The sequence below is a fragment of the Pezoporus occidentalis genome, unplaced genomic scaffold, assembly GCF_034315485.1.
Source record: "Pezoporus occidentalis ecotype Australia unplaced genomic scaffold, CSIRO_AGI_Poc_V1 ctg104, whole genome shotgun sequence".
In the NCBI taxonomy this organism is placed as follows: Eukaryota; Metazoa; Chordata; class Aves; order Psittaciformes; family Psittacidae; genus Pezoporus; species Pezoporus occidentalis.
The window spans coordinates 2,386,610-2,402,607 of NW_026912822.1; the positions used below are offsets into that span (position 1 = coordinate 2,386,610).

The following is a 15,998-nucleotide window of genomic DNA, read 5'->3' on the forward strand; positions in this document are numbered from 1 at the left end:
GTCTCTGAAAGGCTCTCAAACTCCACTTCCATTCAGAGCAGCGGGAACTTAATGAAGGATTTGGCTTCTACCTTTCGATTAACTGCTGAGATATGTGGAGGAGATGAAAGAAGAGTTGGAATTCTTCTGTCCTCCCAAGAGATTGAGGCTTGTTGCATGTTCTTTTACTACAAGTAACCCATTTCTGCTTCCAGTATAATAGCTGTATGAAGCTTAAGATTTCTGCATATAGATTGTGTCCTGCATTTGGCAAGAGCAGGCTGGAAATGACAGATGGCACTTGCCATTGCTGACTGCCTGTGGAAAGAGCTAGGAAGTTCAAAGTGCGTGCGTGGTCCCTTTGTTTGAAGGGATGGAATGAATGTCTGAGTTTATTGGGGGCAGTAATACAATAGAAGGAATTGACAGGATGGGAACAAGGTGTGTGTTTTTATTCTCAAGACTTTCATCCAGCATGTCTGTCAGCTTATTCATTGCTACATGGTTGGGGTTCAAATCTGTCTACTTCCTCAGGAGTTAATGAAGTCTAGCCCTTATTTGTAGTGGCTGCGTGACTTCCTGCTCCACTCCTTATTCTAGAGCTTTAGTTTCAAGCACATTTTTCCTCTTGCTGCCCTGTTTGCTCTTGAATTTCAGTTGACCTGTAATCCTGTAATAAATCATGGGTTTTCAGGCAGGGACTGCACTGACGGGCCCACCTACGCTTGCCTGAACCCTGTGTCTTTGGCTTGCCCTGGCCTGGCCCCAGCTCCAGCCCAGCTTGCTCTGCCCAGTGACCTCTTCAGGCAGGTCCTGCCTGCTGCCGCAGCCATCGCTGACGCTTTTTGCCCTGGTCCGTAGCCGTGCCAGGGCTGAAGGTCGCTGTGCTCAGTAATAAATTTTGGCTGGAATACAGCTGACGCACGCGTTTTGTGCCTGACTCTTTCTGGGTGTTCGCAGGCCAGTGTTTCAGAAACACTTTGCAGTGCAACCCTGCTGCGTGTCGCCATCAATTGTTGCTTCAGGATCTCAAACGATCGGATTTTTCATGAGGGTGAATAGTGGAGAGTTTGGCAGTGTTGTGGAACTTGGTAGCAAAATGAAGCTGGGTTTGGAGCTTTTGCATTGCTTTTAGTTAAGTAGTAAACCAGAGCATGCCACAGCTGCAGTTCACCAGGTTGCAATGAAATGTATATACAAGTATTCTGTATTTTGGACCCACCCCCATCAGCTGCTTCTGCACACCCTCCTGGCAAATTATTCTCATGTTGTATCAGCACTCGGTATTTGGGTTTTCCTTTGTATCGGGGTTAAAATTCCTATGAGTGGCAGGCAGGAAGAGGTGCATGGAAGGGCTGGGGGGATGTGAGTATTTAAATCAGCAATTTTATGTTTGTACTGTAAACTGCTGATGGCTATCACAGATTTCTTTATTTTCCCCTAGGGAAGCCCTGAATGTTAACACTCTATTCATTAGTATTGTACCTGTGTCTCTAGGACTTTTTGGATGATAGAAGCTAAAGTATTTTTACAAAAGCAGACCCTCAAAGCTGCTTCTGTGCATGTGTTACACATTGGTAGAGGTTGAAGCAGGACATGGTCCTTCTGGACCTCTGACCCGTGTGTTAGGCCTGCAAGTATTTAACAGTTGTCAATGGACCAGCACTAACTGAGTGGTGATTGTTGTGGCATTAGAGCCCTTGCTATGTCATAGCTACAGATATTTAATAAGTAGAATTTGTTGGTTGGTATTATCCTCTCTTGCTGGATTACAGGTCCCGATTGTATAAGTTTGAGAGTAACAGGTATGTTAAAAATGGAGATCTTCCCAACTTAGATCTGCTGGTGTTGGAAATATGCCATGACTGGCAGGGGAGGGAGACTGGAGCTTTGTCGTTATCCGTGCCTCAGATGTAAATGAGGCAAACTGCCATCCCTGTTGACATTTATCTCTGCTTGAAATCGCTTGCCTACAAAATGGACTTGTCATAGGTGGCTAGCTATTAATGACTGGCACGGGCAGATTCCCAGCCCAGACTTGTGTAATTAAGCCCCTTTTGCACTTCTTTTTCTTCCAAGCACTGATTATTTCAGTGATAGCTTGGGGCAAATGCAGAAGAATGTAGGATTTAGCCTTTATTCTGTAAAATGCTTGAATTATCCTATATCTGTGAAAGGCAACTAGTTCTGTGAGCTTTAGAATAATTTCTGTAATACTTTTGCTAACAGCAAGACAGTGTTAAAAGTAGCCTTCGACTGATGGTGTTGGAGATCCACCTTTGGCAGCTTCAGGAAGTTTTAGAAAAGACATGGTACAGCTTTTATTTTACAGTCTGTCCCACTAAGCTTTAGGATAAACCAGACATACACCAGGAGTGGAGCTTTGGTAAAGATATTAGTGAAAATACGCCGATCATGGTGATATCACTACCCCTCGGTAACCTGTCAGGTGCTATTTCAGTACCAGAGGCAGCTGATGGTGAGCATGATGTTCTTCCTCTGTAGTCTGGAGTGTTTTGTCTCAGTACACTTTACAAAGCTGAGGCTGGGAGGTATGGCTCAAGTGTTGTGCAAGCAGATGTCGCTGCAAGGTGTTGAGTATAGCTGGCTAGGATCACATTGAAAGACCTTCATCAGCATGTGCCTGCTGCCCTGTGCTTGGAGTCCAGCCTTTTCTAGTGGTGGGAGATGGTCAGGATAAAAAGGCTCCCTCCTGCTGTATGAAAGTGCTTTAAATCTCTCAGCATCTCAGCCTGAGCCTTTACTCTGGGCAGGCTCAGCAATGCAGCTGAAGAAGGAGGATGGAGGTGAGTAGTCCTTCAGACTGTTCAAGTGAAAGGAAGCAGGAGGGGGAAAAAAACGCAAGCCCTGCTGCTCCATCACTGCTTTCAGGCATCTTGCTGAAACGAGTTTGTTCCTCAGCTTTGTTCATGGCTCCGTGCTTGGCTCTTCAGTGTGTGAAAACCTTTACCAAAGAGTAAGAAATGTGGTAGAATGGAGAAGGTTATGGTGGAAGCAGGAGAAAGGAGGAAGCTGTAAATATGACGTGCAAGAGAAGGAGGATTGTGTATACTGAGAAACTGGGGTGTACATGTGCTGCTTCCATCCATCTCTGATGCCAGAGTCCATGTGACAATTACTGTCCGTTTTCTGGTCTTCTGACCTGATAGAAGAACATAAGACATTGAAGCTTCAGCTCTTGAACATATTAGTCCAAGAAAAATAAAAATTAATTCCAGAAGTGTAAAAAAAAAAGAGAACTAAATTTAGTTGCTGGCTTTACTTGATTTAAGCAAGAAGACTGATGCTGAAGTTGCCTGTTGAAATAGACTGGTTGCTTATCCTGCCTTTCTATTAAAAAGCTATCCTCTCTTTAAAGGACCAGACCTTTGGAGTTCTTACCTATCATCAAGAACCAGGCTGTGTCCTTGATGTGGCACAAGGCAAAAAATACAAATTTATGGTTTTTTGCCTTTTAGCTCCTTTGAACATAATCCTCAAAGAACCTTGTTGAGACTTTAAACAGGCCTTTCAGAAGAAAAGAAATTAACAGTGAAGAGAAAGGCAAACCCCAGCATGCCCTGTAGCTAAGGAAACTTTGAGGAATTCTCTTCTGAGCTGGATCCAAGTGATATTTCTACACTTCATTTGGTATATATTGATAATGTCATGCTGAGCTGTACAAAACCTTCATTTGCTCTGGTCCAGTTCAGGAAGTTGCAAGTCCATAAAGCATCATCTCTGATGATCCAGTCATTTTATCCCCTGTTGTAAAAAGGGCAGGAGAGAAAGAAAGAAGGGGGGGGGGGAAAGTCAAAGATCCAGGTTAGGGGTGATGAATATGCAAACTGGCATAGCTCTAGACATCTTTGGGTGGGAAGGGAAGGGGGAGTGTGTGTGTGTGATGGATATCCTAGTCTGGAATAGCAGATTATGGTAGTGAGGCAGAAATGATCTTTCTTTAGTGGTTTCGTATCAACTGCAGCATTAGCACAGTTATGCGGAACTGGGATTGTAACTTTGGAGAGAAGGCATGAGTCTTCATGGATGAGCTTTATGGGCTATGCTTTGAAGTTAGAAATCTGATTCGGTCTTGACAGTCTTTAACCAAATCTTTAACCTTGATGAGCAACCAAATTTATTCAATATAATGAGCAGATGCAGGCAGTCTGAGCTAGGAAAGTTGTCATCAGAAGTGATGAACCGGGAGGATTTTGTCACACTGGGTTTGCTTCCGTAGTTAGTGAAGGGCTCATACACTGGTTGTAAAGCACTCTTCTGGAATTGTGTGTCAGCAGCCCCTTGCCTCCTGGATAAAGAAGCCTATTTTAGATAAAGAAATTAAACTGCAAGAGAAATTTGCTGAGTAATCCGTTCATAGTTCCGTTGGTTTGCGGCTCTTCAAAGAAACACGTGCTGCAGGAGCTCTGTGGTTTGGTGTGAACAGAAGTCTGCTGGGTCCTCTTTTGCAGCGAGGCTGGTGCTGAAGGATATTGCTGCTTCAGTGCTTAACAGGGCCAGTAACTCATTCAGTAAGAAAACTAAACCCTTTGCTTGTATGTGAATAGCTGGGGGAAAGGAAAGAAGAGTAACTTTCCCTTTGAGTCTTTGACTTTACAGCCATATCTCTTGGAAAAGTGATAAGGATATGCAGTAGCTTTATATCTTTATCCACCCTATATTTTGATCATGCAGTGTTAGCCTTTCTCATCAGCATGTTTTGGAATTGTTTTAGTTTGCATTATATTTAGACATGCATTTTCTCTCTTGTACTCAGTGTAGGACATCTGTCACTGTTCGCTTCACTAAGGTTCCCTGCGTATAATCTGGCATTTCCTGCCCTTGGCAATTAATATCCCATAGTATAATATAAAAAGGCTGTTATTTAAGATGTGTACAGGGGAATACATGGTAAAGTGACACTACTTTATGTATTCATCTGAGGGAAAGATGAATTCTTCAAAGCATCAGTCTGTTCCCTTGCCACAGTAAATTAAAGTTATTTGCAACTGTTCAAGTATTTCCAGTTTGAGCTTCACCAGGGATCTGTGATTAGAAGTCAGCTTGGTTTTAAGATGGCTGAGGTGACTAATTGACTAAGATGGCAGTTTAAATTTGTTTCCTTCTGTCTAGTCACTGGATGTGAGATATAGGTTACTGTGTAACTGGTTTATGAGTTATTCCTGATATTAGCACCTCTTGAAGCTGTGTTTGTGCAGCTGCAGCAGATGGTCAGGATGAGAGCTGAAGGAGATGGATCAGAGTGGAAGGCATCAAAGTGGGCACAGACTGTGCTTATGCTGGGATGAGATACCAGAGTATAAATATAACTTCAGCCTAGAGTTAGAATAACTTCTGCTGAGTGTATCCAATCAGCATATACATACTATCTAGAGAACATGAAGAGATAACCTGACTTAGATTATAGATGGGTATTTTAAGGAGCTAGTAGAGATAATGCCAGAATAATATTTGCACGTTAATTCTTAATGTATTCATGTTTTGTCCAGTAATTCCATGAGAGAAAAGGTATTATTTCCATCTCACAGCTAGTGGGAGAAAGGGAAGAGGAAATTTCTTGCCTATTTTGTGCTATGAATTCCTAGTGAAATTTGATTGAGGTGCTGGAACATGCAGTGAAAGGTTCAGTCTTGTAGTAACACTGTTAAATGATGTAGTAAAAGCCAACTGGAGAAGTTAATCTCTTGTCATAATTGGTGTTTCATTGATTGGTGGGATCTGGAGCCATCCTTACTTTGGCTTGTTAGTTGCCCCAGGTTTAAGGTCCAAGGAAACACCAGCAGTGGTGTGTGGTTCAGGCAGGACAAGAGGACGAGGTCTTTCTGTTGGTCTGAAATCTGAACTGTGCCATGTGTCACAGGCATCCTAGCCCTGACTCTGAAAATATACTTCTTTTTGGTAGTATTTAATAAAGAATGAATAAGTGAAGAATATTTGAGCTCCTGTTCCTACCAGGAGAATGCTTTTCTCTGTGAGATGTGAGGCATGTTGACAGGGTTATGTCATGAAGTCTGTATTCCTCTTTCCCAATTTCACTCCATAGGATTTCAGGAGATACATGTAAGTCTCAAAGGTTTCCCCCCTGCTTTCTCTTACTCCATTGTCCTTGGGATAGCATAGGCCTGTCTTGATATGTACCTAGCAGATTTAGGCTTTAGTCTTTTCAGAAGCTGGGCAGACTCAGGGAAGGACTTGCTTTCTCCTTACTAGTAGCTGAATAATTGCTAACTGATATCTGTGTGAGATGTCACTCATGTTTGTAAAGAGCTGGCTAATATGCTGAAGTATGTTTTCGGTCAGTGGGTAGTAGGGATGATAGGATTAATGGTACTGCATCCTATCTAACACCTGTCTTTTTTTGTTTCTTTAAGGCTACATGGCTTAGAGGAATTAAAAGCAGCATTTGTAGCTATGTCCACATTAGAAGCTCTGAGTGGTTCTTGTGGAATTCCTTAAGCTTTGAATCAGGATAGGCACAGTATGTGACCCTCTGATACGTAGAATACGAAATCCTTATTTGGCAGCAGCACTGCCTAAAGTAGGCATTAGCTTTGTGCATTTAAGTATGAAAATGTGTGGTCGATGAAGAATTTTCTTCACAGATATTCCTGAAGTTGGCCAGAGTTCATGATGCTGGTAGGACCAGTGTGTTAGTCTAGGTTGTTAGGATGCACGATTACCAAACCTGTAATCCAAGTAAAAATTGGAATACCATCTAGTTTTGAAGCTGCAGATCATATAGTAATTGAGGAAGGAAACACAGTGATGTGTAATTGTGACTATAGGAGAAACGAGTATTGCAGCAACAGCTGTGGAACGAAGTATAACAAACAGAACTGTGCCGAGTTTACTTGCTTGTTTTCATTCATACCTGCAGTTTAACATTTCACTCATTTTTATGTGCTTGGCTGTAAGATCCCTCATTTGTTCAGGGCGCCGTTACAATGGGTATTGCAGTAAAGTCCCCAGTTTATCATGCATATAATGAACCGATTTTATTTTAATCGCTTTTTCAGGTTGATGTAAAATGAGAACACTTCTATTCTGCCTGCCTGAACCTGGTTAAACCTTGGTTGAACAAAAGTGGAAACTGAGTTGCTTACGTAATTTTTACAGTATTCAAAGGGGATAGGCTTCCAGCCATTCTGGCTGACATATTTTACAGCTTCAGTTGTTCTTTGGTTTGTCACCTCCTGTAGCTGTATATTAAAGTGTGTTCATTGCAGTACTCTATGAGGAAAGAGTTTAATTGTTTGCTTTTCTCTTGTTTCAGAACAGAGAGCTCCAGATTATGAGAAAGTTGGATCATTGTAACATTGTCCGATTGCGTTATTTCTTCTACTCTAGTGGAGAGAAGGTAAGAATGCAAAACAAGGCAATGCCTCCTGGTAACCTTCTGGGGTATAACTGAACTGTTTGTATTTCTAGAGACAGCAGTGTAAAGATAGGAAACATGATAACATGGAGAAAATGCCACAGTGGTGCCCAGCAGATCATGTTGGAGCACATCTTTTTCAGTATGGAAGCGTGTGGTCCATGAGGAATAGTGTTATTAGTACAATACATCAACAGTGCAACAGATTTGCATACACACAGTCTCCTTTTTAACTTATTGGAGCACAGCCATGCTTCATTTGCGTGTTCTAGAGCTACCTTTTCACAAGTGCAGATGTGTTTTCTAGGATGGGCTAGATGACCTTGTGAACTGACTCTGGTATTTTTATATGTAGTTATAAACATTTATAGAAATTCTGTAATTTCTATAAGTTTTATAATTTCTCAGTTTTTAAAGTAGATTACATGCTTCGTTCTCTTCAGATGCTGGTGAACATGCACAATGCTGGAAAGAGCTGTATATAAGAGCTAATAGCTACTAAAGGGCTATTAACTGCTGCGACCACCAGCAGAATGGGAGCAGCAACCCACCCACTTCATGGTCTTTGGGGGTAGGCAAGTTGTTGGTGGCAGGTTGCTGAAGTCTTGTGCAGTGCACAAGAGGGATAATTGGAAGAGCTCTTTTGTTACCTCTCAGAGAGGTGCGTGGGGAGACCTGGCCCTGCACTTTGCCTGCTTCGCCTATGGAAAGCTTGAAACCTCCTATGTGGTTTTGGAAGGAGAAATGAGATTTAATGTTTTTATGCTTGCTTTCTTTGGGTCAGCCCTTGCCTGGTGATAGCATGCATTCACAGTGTGATATGGCTCTTGTAAGTTTTTTGGTAGTTAACTGTCTTTTTTGTGAACTATATTGCGCTCATTTAGCATGTAACCACAAATTCCTCTAGCAGCTTGAGTACAAGAAGGGAAATAGAGTCAAGGATGGTTTGGGTTCAGCTTGTAATTTGACTAGGATGAAGTGGAATTTAATGAAACAAACAGAAGACAACTGCCTTATCTAATGGCTTTCAGAATCCTCCTGCAGACAGTGGAAGTGTTAAAACTTCTCAGGACACTGAATCGGGATCCTTTGTGTAACAGTAACTTGAGTAAAACTCTTTCGGGAATCTTTAACTTGATGTTGAGCTTGAGACTGGATTTTCTACTTTGCTGTTTCAGCTCCACGTGGCTGATTCTTGGCAGCACTAAGTTTTGTTTTTAAAACTGCAGTGTCTTATCCATGAGCAGCAAATGTTAATGCTCCAGTGGAAAGTTTTCTTCCATATTACTTTCACCTCGTCTCTCATCGTGCCTCTGCTCTGTGCCTTTGAGATTTCCACTGTTGCCTTCTTGCAAAATCGGACAAATGTGAACCAGTCCCTAGGGCAGAGGTGCACGCATCAGCACTGTAATGTTGGAGTTCCGGTTGCAAGGTCTCTTTGCAGTTCAATCCAAAATAAGTAATAGGCTTGCAAGAATTTCCATGAGACTTCATAATGAAGCTGGCTCTTAGGGCAGTGGACGAAAGGGAGAAAAGTGTAAGGGAACCAGGAAGGACATGTAGGAAGCAATTGTAGATTTAGATGCTGGGTACCCAGAGCTTTATATAAACTGATTTTTGAAGCTAAGTCCAATGGGAAGAGTAGTGTAAAAATCCAAATACTGTGTGGTAGCAGAGTGATGAGTGGGGCTTGCAATTGTTGCCTGTTTTTGTGGAGAACTTAACAGTCCACTGCCATTTAGGCTCTGTTTCTGCTAATTAAGTCTAGCAGTAATGACAGGTAACTGTTATACTCCTGATCCCTTTAACGAAATAGTTCATCGGTGAACTTAATTTTGATACCAATGTGGATGAAGCATTCTCTTGCATAAAGTTTTTCATGGTTCTGTTATGACTCCGCCTGTTTGTTCCAGCTGGAGTGTTCCTTGGACTTCCCCTGTGTTTCCCAGTGCTTGACACCGGCGTCTCTAAGCCCAGAGGCATGTCTTTCTTTGGCTCTTTCGTAGCCAATACCCGAGAAGCTTAAATCTGTCTTGATTTTGGAGGTACTTCCAAGGATTTCTCCAAATCCAGTAGGACTGGCACTCTTTGAATGCTATGTGCCTAGCAGCTACTTCAGTTTAATTGCTAGGCATTTTTTTAAGCACTGAGCAACCTTAAAACTAGCTTTATTCTAGCAAAACAGTGGGTTTAATTCATGATTAGAAAACCTGACACAACAGAAAATAGCATCAAATAGAAAAAGAATTTGAGATAGCACTTGTTAGTAAGACTATTCCTTAGCTGCATCAGTTAAAGCTAGTTTATAGAGATTTGGAGCTCTCTGATAGCTTTTCCTTGGGGCTATCTGTGGAACTGGCTGAAGCGTTTGAGCTCCTCCTTTTCTTTTTCCCTGCAATGAACTCTCCTTTTTATGTCTCCTGCTCACTTAAACTTCCTTCCTGATTTTACCAAAAGCAATCCAGCCTCAGCATGGAAGTCTTGTATCAAACATGGCTTTGACTGATTTGTTCTCCTTTGTTTTCTGTGAATGGGTGGCTCCCTCTTCTATGAACATCTTTGAATTTGCATTGCCTTTATATAGGTATGCCCTACATGAGGTGGGTGTGTGCATGTCTGTATATATATGCACGTACATGCACACACATACGTCTTTATACGTGTGTGTATATATAAAAACATTATTCTGAGTACTGACTACATATCAATCATGTTTGACTAATGATTTCTACTTTAAGAGAGCTCAAAGAGAGCATGTAATGTATATTAATATAACAGTTGGCAGGCATGGCATTTGGGTTGCTTCTTTCTATAAACTGATTGCTCCCTGGTTCTTTCCTTGTTCTAAGCTTACAGACCTTTGTCAGACCTACCTGTTGGATAACCCAGTTCTTTCAAAAGACTTTTCTTTAATGAGTTTTTTTCTGAGGCTGTATGAGATATCTGATGGCAGGGCAGTGACTTTTGTAGCTGTAGTATGCTTCTCAGTAGTCCAGAACATGTAATTATAACTGGTGGAATGAACCAGAGGGTAAAGAAGGACAGCCAGATAATGGGCTGAGTTTCATATGGAGGATTCTCTTGGTGGGAACAGTCACAAGTCTTTTCCATGCTGTATTTCTGTGATTTGTGGTTTTCCTGGTAATCCTTAGAGAAAGCAATCAAGGTTATAGGGCTCGCCAACTCTGCTGCGTTGCGTAGTTTTGGTATTGTCTTGAGTAAGATGCTTGGTTTGCCTGTCAGCTTGCCACTGGGAGGGAAATCAGGCCTTATTAGGAAGGCATGCATTTCTGGTTTGATTTTTGCTACTTTTCCTTTATTTCAGGGACTGCCTTGCATTTAGCATGATGTATCAGTGTAAATGTTGAGTTACTGCAGCAGGGGGAGATGGTCTTGCTGCCCATCTTTTTTTAGCCTAATTCTGCTGAGGACTTTTTTCATGCTCCAAGGGAGGGTAGACGTGGACATACCCAATAACTCCCCTAGCTCATTTGTTGAAAGTATTCCCTGATGTTTTATAGCATGACCTAAGTTCTTACATCAGTGGCTGCTGAGTAAAATTATTCAGCTGTGTAAAACCTGAAATGAGAACCTATTCCCCATTTTTCTTCCACCTCTATTTCTGGTTTAGTTCTTTCTTTGTGATATTTCATAGCTGTCAGATTTTCTTTTGTGAATGCTTTTGAGTGTTTAATAGTCTGATCAATTCATATCCATGCTGAAAAGAGGCAAAGAAGCACCGGAGAGATTTGTTCCTACATCACATCATAAAAAAGTAAAGTAAATACAGTTTAAATACAGTTTAAATACATGCATCTCTGATTATGTAACTCTCTCTCCCCCTCCCCCTTTAAGGTAGCTTGGGATTCAGAGGACTCAAAGCAAGCATATATGGAAACACAGATCACAGATAGGCAATACACTGACTCTTTTGGAGGCTGAGCTAGCCCTTCTGCGTACCCTAATTGATTTCTAGTCTTATTTAGCTTCAGCTGTAAGGGCATGCAGCCAAAAGTCCATGCAGACTCAGGATGGAAATTTACTCCAATAGACTTAGACTGAGGTTTAAAATAAACGTGCAGGAGATATGTGCAGAGCTGCATGTACAAGCTGCTGTGCATGCATTTTGACAGTAGTGTATTAAACTGCAACAAAGACATTTGGGAGAATCATGGGTAGGATTGAAAAGAGAGCAACTACTTGATTTGCAAGTTTGGGCTTTGCTTGAATAGTTGTTTCTCCAGGTTCGTATCCCTGTTAGGAAGAGATAGATCGCTACCCTTTCTGCGGGAGTGCTCAGATGAGTCCTCTCACAAGGACCATCTATTGTGCACCCTGTTACTTGTATTTGTAGTTGAGTAATTTGGTTTCATCATTGAAAGAAATGAAGAAACAGAACACGAAGTTCAATCAGCAGAGCCTTGAGCCCAGTTTTAAGTTGCCAGAGCCTGTGTGAATGATTTGCACCAGTCTAGTGACGTGCTGAAGGGTTAGCACTAGGAATGAATTTAGTCGCTATGCTCCCTTCAGTCCTTGGCAGAACTGCTGTGCTGTTGACAAAGGAGCAATTAATGCCAATTATGAGGAGTTTTGTGATGTTGGTATCTCTGTAGTCCTTGCCTGTGGCCTGCCAAGCTCATTTCAGGAAGGGCAGTAGTCATTAGATAATGACTATCAGTTACTGCTGTTCAGGCTTGCAACATGCTGGGAATTTTCTTAGTTGTAGTTATGAGCAGTCTCTGGTTCTTGAGTAGGTTGTGTTAATAGAAATAGCAGTTTTGTCTGCTTGTGATAGGGCTAAGCACCAGTAGCTAGATTCTCAGTGTGATGGATGTGTGCAGTGGAAATGGGAAGCTCCATGGTTTTGCTCTAGTCCAGTACATCGGGTTAGTCACTCTTAAGTCATTCCACTGGCAGCTCTAGCCACTGCTCTCATCTACCTGTGTTGGGTGGCCATTAGGAAAGTAGCTCATATTGCTCGTCCTGAGGCAAGCATACAGTTTGAACCATTATTGTGCATTATCTTGCCTGGTTTTCTGTTGTGGATATATCATGATTCAGAAATTTCCACTGAGTCTGGAAAGTAAGAAAATAGTGGATCTCCAAAGGCTCTGCTTTTTGTTTTAACGGTAAGGTAGTCAGGATAGTCCCATGATCCCAACTTTACCTGGTAATTTCCATCTTCCAGCAGAGTTATTGCCAGTTATATTATTTTATGAAGGGCATAAAATAAATAAGAATCAGCAAGGATTTGTAAGCTCTTTTTCTCTACTATACTCTCTCTTCAGAGAGGGAAAAACTATGACAGGAAATGTCTTTCTTGATGAAAGGTAAAGGCTTAGTTCACATCAGCCAGGAACCAAGGCTTCTCATTGATCAAAGGTAGACAATGCAAACCAGTTGTCTTGGAACAAGTCCTGGGAAGGTGCTTAAATGTGAATTATATTGGGGGGCTTGACTTCTGCCCTTACGCTGTCATCGTAGCTGACCCAGCTGGCAGTTTCTACCTACATCAGACTGCGTTATGTTGAAAAGCAGCCAGCATTAAAGAACAATTTGTAAACTTTGACAAGTAGGTACAGGAACAAAGCTCTGTCTTGGGACAGTTCTTAAACTCAGTCATGAAGAGTCAGGGAATAGGAAAGGGGGTGTTTTGCCCAACTTTTGTAGTACTGATAGAAAATAACAGACACTGAAGTTGAGTCTTCATCTGCTTTTACCCCCCTGGAGTTATCTGCTCTGCTTCTAGGCTTACGGTTCCTTTACTTTGGTGGCAGCCATATCGCTGTTTTGAAACAGATGTGGTTATAAACTGCGAGTAAAACCAGGCATGTGTGGTCACTGGATGTCACCGTTCCTGTGTACAAATGAAGTCAGCTACACAGTTGTTCGCGTTTTCAGATTTTTCCAGTGTATCATGGTTACTCAGTAGTTAGAGTAGGAAGGCTACACATCCTCACTTTTATCTTTGAAAGCAGGTCCAAAGCGTTAGTATCTTTAATGTACTATGTCAGCCTTCAGGAGAAGAGAAGGAAGAAGGGTGTTTCACAGCACTTGATAAGTGTGCGTGAAATACATACATGAAATACATGAAATGTAGCTTTAAGAAAAAGTAGAGTAACAGGGGTTTTTATTCTTAAGACCAGAACTCTGTGACTTTGAACCTTGTTTGTTGTCTAAATCTAGGTGGTTAAGCCAGGGTGAAGGGCATATCTTACCTCATGCTGGCACTCCGGTGTTTAAATAATGCACTCTGAAAGAAGGCATAATCGAAGTGAAATACTGCTGTGTGTTTTCTTGCTTTCTGACTCCCAAGTTAAACCCTTCAGTGCTTCTTGATAGAATCCTTGTGTAGCTGCCATCCTGTAACAGCTCTGTGTGTAGCACCTACCTCTGAAAAACATTGGTGGGTGGTGTCATAGGATAAAGAAAACAGGGTCCCCTTGAGTAAACTGACTGGCTTATTTACCTCATATAGCCCCAATACTGATGCCATGAGATAATTTCAGTGAGAAGTGCACTCTGGAGGCATGTTCCTTAATTTTAGGTTTATGGCTTATCTGTGTGCTCTCAGCATGAATAGGCAAGTAAAGTGAGTTTCGTCAGAGTGCAGTTCCACATTCCTTTCTCCAAGGCCGTTTTTGGATGGGGCTTGGAGCAACCTGGTCTAGTGGAAGGTGTCCCTGCATGTGGCAGGGGGTTGAAACTAGATGAATTTTAAGGTCCTTTCCAACTCAAACCAGTCTGGGATTCTATGAAATACAAAGTTAAGGAAAGGTCTTTATTGTTCATCTCCTCTCAGTTGCGCTAGCACAGCAGATCACATGGATTCCATCTGAAAACTAACTCAAATTGTGACCTGGGATTAAAAAAAAAAAAGTATAAAAGCGAGAAATCACCTGCAAACTGCTTCAGACCCACAACCACACTGTTGCTGATCTGCCAGGAGATGAAAACTGCATGAACATACTCATCACTTTGCCCAAATGCTGACCAGTAAATTGAGTCACCCTAGAAGAAAGAGTGCCCAGAATAGCTTCTTAACCTTCTGTCGTGGTTTAAACCCAGCTAGCCAGCTCGTTCACTCACTGCCCCCCTTTTCCTCCCTCTTTCTTCCCCCTCCCCCGGTGGGATGGGGAGGAGAATCTAAAGAATGTAACTCCCACGGGTTGAGATAAGAACAGTCCAGTAACTGAGGTATAACACAAATCACTACTGCTACCACCAATGATAATAATGATAAGAGAAAATAACAAGGGAAGAGAATATGATACCACCCGTTGAAAATGAGTCCGACCCAGAAGACCCATGTCCTTCCGGGTAACTCCCAGTTATGCCCCCAGGCATGACGTGCTGTGGTATGGAATACCTCTTTGGCTAGCTTGGGTCAGGTGTCCTGTCTCTGCTTCCTCCCAGCTTCCCCTCCTCCCTGGCAGAGCATGAGGCTCACAAAATCCTTGGTCAGGGTAAACATTACTTAGCAACAACTGAAAACATCGGTGTTATCAGCGCTGTTCCCAGGCTGAAAGTCAAAACACAACCCTGCACCAACTACCAAGAAGGAGAAAAATTGACTGCTACTGCTAAACCCAGGACGCCTTCTTATCCTATTCATTGATGCTCAGAGAAATTTTCCTTAGATTCCAGGTAGGAGTTCAGGAGAACTTCTAATATTTTACTAGGTACTGGCATAGTCTTCAGATTATGCCTTGGGGTTTTACAGGTTTTTGTTCTTTTTGTTTTTCCTTTTGCCCTCAGTCTAGTGTTTGCATATATGACCTCCCTGAGTTCTATTATTGTGTTGGTGGTAAATAGTTAGACTGTGCCTGACTAATGTTGATTGGAGTTTTACACATACAAGTTATAAATGTGGTGTGTGAGATCTATGAGTAAAAGTAATGAAAGCTGGTAGAACTGACTCAGGATTAGTTTGGGGTTTGTTGAGGCAGGAGGGGATCATAGAGAAGGAATGTTTGCACTTTACATGCAAAGAACAATCCAGAAGAATGAATCTTTGAAGTCAATGGCTGTTGCTTTATATTGGCCACAGTTAAGCTCAAATGGTTGGTGCTTAAAAGAGATTACTTGTGGGGTTTGAAGGAGAGAAGAGTTTTGGAAGTGGAATTAGAGACCTCTGTGCAGCCTTTCCTGTGTTGGTAGAGTAATGTCAGCTTTGCTCAGTCTTCAGCCGTGTAATGTGTGACGGTCATGTGCCAGGGTACTTTACTTGCAGCCTGGTTTATCTCCAATTGCTGAGACAAGGAAAAATAAAGAAGTTGCTAGAATGTTTTAGTTCTTGTGTCGTAGACTTTTTCATGCCTCTTATTATGTCATAGTCTGTATTAGTATTTACTTACATGAAGTGTTTCCAGCCAAAGTGAAGTGGTGCCTGAATTATTGGTTCTAGAGAGGCACAGAGCAGTTCAGTGGCAAGGGGGTGGTTATTTTGTTGTGGCTTGTTTCGGAGCGGTGTTCATCAGCTGTGGATTTACCTGCCAAGTGACAAAAAGCAGCTTCTAACATTTGAGACGACTGCAGGAGCCACACTGCTACGGTAAAAATCCTACTGAAATACATTGATCCTGTACTCCAGTATCTGGCCCTGCACTCGCCCTGTTTTGAA

At 42.0% G+C, this 15,998-nt stretch overlaps 1 protein-coding gene across 2 annotated transcripts in view; it reads left to right on the forward strand.

The window, feature by feature from the left end:
• The window catches only part of GSK3B (glycogen synthase kinase 3 beta), a 149,436-nt gene that overhangs the window by 72,863 nt on the left and 60,575 nt on the right, over positions 1 to 15,998 (forward strand). For both annotated transcript variants that reach the window (XM_062618906.1, XM_062618912.1), the window contains exon 3: positions 7,274 to 7,357. In XM_062618906.1, coding sequence (XP_062474890.1) covers positions 7,274 to 7,357 — 84 coding nt within the window. The remainder of the gene's footprint in view (positions 1 to 7,273; positions 7,358 to 15,998) is intronic.